This window comes from Ischnura elegans, chromosome 2, assembly GCF_921293095.1.
Source record: "Ischnura elegans chromosome 2, ioIscEleg1.1, whole genome shotgun sequence".
Lineage (NCBI taxonomy): Eukaryota > Metazoa > Arthropoda > Insecta > Odonata > Coenagrionidae > Ischnura > Ischnura elegans.
Window position 1 is genome coordinate 61,078,789 of NC_060247.1, and position 4,288 is coordinate 61,083,076.

A 4,288-nucleotide genomic window follows, 5' to 3' on the forward strand; every position below is an offset into this window, starting at 1 on the left:
AATTTGGCAGGAGAAAATGGCTCTACGAGATAGGCATTTTTTTTCAATTTTTACATTCAAAGAATGTTTCCTTCCTAAAAGCTAAAAAATAAGTATATAAAAATTATTACGCTTCTCGAAGGTTTGGTTAAAGCAATATGTTGATGTGTTAGTTTTAGCCGAGGTAAAATTAGTGCAGAGTAAGAAATTACTTAGGATACTGCCTATATTATAAGTATTCGTTTAGTGTACATTAAATGATTTTCTCATATTTAAATGAATCGTTTATCTATATTATTTAGTTAATCTAGCCCAAGTACGTATCTTGATGCTTATTGCTGCTGTACGTTTTAATTCATGTTCAATTTAACATGCTAATATACCACTCATCTATTGAAACCTTAAACATTAATAAGCATGATGTCAAACCTTAAACCCATATTTTATAAAGATCCGAAATTAGTCTCAAGTTTTTCACGGTTTTGCATTAAATACATTGGTTTCACTGCTATTTAAAGTACTTAAGAACTATTTTGGTTGTATGAAAGTCTAGCTGTGATTATTTTTTTTTCAATGTCATCTTTGTGTAAGTATTACATTTATTTTCTGAGAACTATTATTCTTCAGGAATCTTTTTACATGAGTAAAATTATCATACGGAGTGTACGTTAGGGTTATTTTTGCTCTAAATAATGCATAAGAAAACGCTAATACATTGAGAATTATTATTATTTGTATTGATCAAGCATTATTCCAATATCTGGATTTTTTTTCGGCATCGTTTTATAAAAGCTGGGGTTTCAATGCCTAAGCGAGAGAAGAATGTGTCCACATAAATTTATTAAAGCAATTGAAAAGTATAAAATAGCTTTTATAATATGGGATGATAATAAAATAATAATATTTCTTAGAATAATTGGTGCTCATGCTTCTTTCCTTACTTCGGGTAATAAATTTCCTTAAAATTATCCCAAATAGGTTATTGATGCCTAATTAGTTCATTAGTCGTAAAAGGTTGTGAGTAGATAGTAAAATTGAAGATATTTAGGGCGCCATACAGCCAAGGGGCGTTTCTTCCTTTTTTGTGAAGTATTTTGTCTTCACTCCTTATTCATGGTTGCACAATTCATGCAAAAAAATTGTGGAGAGCTCCTTGAAAAATACTTTACTCATGAACTACCTTTTAATCACCTATTGGTTTGTTTTGTGATAGTTTGTTGATCTTACCTTAATCTTTATTTTTTTTCAGTGGTTATTTATACCTTTATGCATTTTCAGGAAAGTGAGTTTATGCACAATTAGTTACACCTGAATTATTCAGGGAATTGAACTTCTTGAGCTGTAATGCGCTCAAGTAAATAATTTAATTCATAATTTATGCATATTATGATAAATTTAATTTTGAGGTAAAAAAACAAGAAGGTACGATAACATTTCTTTATTACAATGAAAATATTACATCATGGTGAAGAATAGTTAAGGAACAGGTTGTTATACTCGTTCAGATGCTATATTCATTGAAATATATTTTTTTCAATTTATTTAACTCTGTTTTTTCTCTGCGTTAGACTGTGGCTCTTTGGACTTCTCAGACTTTTTATCTCCCTCTTCTGATGACCTCGACAATTTCACAGTCAATGGGATATTGAAACCATGGAGATCGGCGTCCAATTGGCTGTAGTGGTGGTCTAGCGAAAAGTCAGGTTTTAATGTAGATGAGGGAAATAAGTGGGGTAAATCACTATGCTTAAGGTCAAATGATCCATGAGCCCCCACATGTGACGGTACGTGAGAGATATGACCCCCATTTATTTTCGTTCCGAAAGCGAAGCCATTGCCCGTGAATTTGAAATTGTTGGGAATATTGAAGGGATGATGGCCTATGACCGTATGGTGAGTTCCTATTCCTCCAACGAATGTCGTTGGAGTGGAAACCACGGCTGGAAGTGCAGTGGGAGTTATTCCATGAGTTATAACTTGACCGCTAACAAAAGGTTTGGACTCCCCGACAATAACTGTAGGGTGATGGATTACTGACCCATGAGTACCTGATATGTGAGAACCAATTACAGATCCATGTGCTCCTGCTATGTGGGACCCAATAATGTGCCCATGAGAGATGTCGCTGTGTCCCACAGTAATGGGAACATGTATTTTCTCATGCACAGGTACCGGCACAGGTTTTACAACTGTTACGGGGACTGGGTGGGGGACGGGAACTGAAACATGTTGGGTTATATGTACAGGAACGGGTTTGGGAACATGGACTGCTACTGGCCGATCAACATGGACAGGAACTGGGTGAGGGACTTTGACTGGGTAAGGCCTTGGAACATCGTAAGGTGCTGGATGAGGAACAGGGACTTGCACATTGACTTTAACTGGGTGAGGTATATGTTTGTCTACAATGTAAGGAACTCTCCTCGTCAGGGTTACAGGGAACGGCTTTGGAACCTGGACATGGACGGGCTTGTCAACGGGAACATGAACTGGGTATGGAATCCTCTTTTCTACGGGATAAGGAACCAATTTTCTCACAATATATGGAATTCTCTGTTCCACCTCGACTGGAACGTGCTTAATGACTTCGTACTGTATTTGTTTCTCTACCCCGACCGGATAAGCTTTGGGAACGTTAATATTGAACGGTTCCGGAACGCCATGTGGCACCGGAACTGGTCGTTCGACGTGCACGTTGAAAGGCTGGTGCACGGGTACGGGGACTGGTCGCTCTACCTTCAGCGTTTGGACTACGGGCGCCGGCTGAATAGCTTGTTGATGGACAAAGGTATTACCAAGAGAAATGTGCTCTGCTCCGCCTTGCAGAACTCCATGCGTGCAAAGGGCGTGACCACCGAGTACACCGCCGAGGTAATTGCTTGATCCAATAGTGCTGCCACCAAGAGTCCCAAGGGTACCAACTCCAATTGAACCACTACCCAGTGTGCTGCCGACAAGGGTAGTTCCATCAGTGACGCTACCGGAGGCAATGCCACTGTTAAGTCCATCACTGATGAAACTTGCGCCGTTGTATCCACCGCCGATAGTACTGCCACTGGTTAATACTGTTCCTACAGTAGAGCCGCTGCCAACGGTGTGGGAGAAGTCAATGCCGGAATTCAAGACAGGAGTGTGTAGGAGGCCCCTCTTGGTGACATCTGGCTTTTGGTTGTCGACCCTTTCCTCCAATTTTGCCTTGGATTCCTCTTGTTCTTTGGCCAATACGCAGAGCGCCAATAGGGCGACCAATGCCTGCAAATCATATGGTAATTTAAACAATATATGTATAAATATAGACTTCATTCATTGATGATTTTCAAAATAGGATTTAAAACGTGGAAAGAACTGATTACTCATGTGTTGCGGGTAATAAACGAGAATGAATGCGAAAAAATAATTTTTTGCACCAAAGAGTTCAGAACAACAATTATTACGATTACATGTTTTAAACTGATTACATTATTGCAATGGAATCAAGTTATTCAGTGAATTAAGACTTATTTTTCATCATTGACATTTTTGCTGTCTTCTCTTTCCATTCCTTTTCTGAATGATCGAATTTCTTGACACAGAGTCTCATTAGTGTTTTTGTGTTAATATACTTGTGATTGAAGAAAATTATATTTTACCTGTCCATTTCCATATTCTTAGTACATACAATAACTAATAACGACTTGGAGTTTAGGCTTGGGAATGAAATGCAAAAATGTTTGCCGACATTGCAAAATATTTCTTAAATATCATAACGTCGATAAACGATCGTCGATTTACTTATCAATATATCGAAACGTCGGCGAACATTTTTGAATTTCATATGCTATTCTCCAAGACTTTATTAATTATTATATAATTGAGGCAAAGAAAACGAAATCGATTCAGCATTCATAGAGATAGGCTTAGACATTTGGTTCAAGGAATCTTTTAAATGGATTGCCAATAGTTGAATTGACTAGAACTTACCGCCGTCTTCATCGCGTTCGTCCCGTGGCTCTTCCACGTGTGTCACAAGAAGAAACTCCTAAAATTGTGTGTCGTTGGCGGGTCATCACAAGGTCTTTTATACTTCTCCAAGACCGAAGAGGAGGTTGACCGGCTCTCCGAGCCCACTTTTATTTTCTCACACCCTTTAGCGAGGGAACTCTCCTCTCGTGACCTATAGCTGCCGTTGCATCACTTGCCGGATTCTCTTCATAGAGCTGCTCATCTTTCCGATTGCCCTGGCATATATAATCGGGTAGTTTCCCCTTGCTCAAGCTTTTCGAATTCTTTAAACTTCACGTTAGAAATAAAACTTTTGCTCAAAATGTTT

At 38.4% G+C, this 4,288-nt stretch overlaps 1 protein-coding gene across 1 annotated transcript; it reads right to left on the reverse strand.

The window, feature by feature from the left end:
• Window positions 1-1,437: 1,437 nt before the first annotated feature.
• LOC124153817 (tetra-peptide repeat homeobox protein 1-like) lies at window positions 1,438-4,008 on the reverse strand. The gene is made up of 2 exons (XM_046527189.1): window positions 3,940-4,008; window positions 1,438-3,231 (listed from the first exon to the last, which is right to left on the reverse strand). The coding sequence occupies exons 1-2, from the start codon at window positions 3,949-3,951 to the stop codon at window positions 1,522-1,524; spliced, it is 1,722 nt and encodes a 573-aa protein (XP_046383145.1). The 5' UTR covers window positions 3,952-4,008; the 3' UTR covers window positions 1,438-1,521.
• Between the last annotated feature and the right edge of the window lie 280 nt (window positions 4,009-4,288).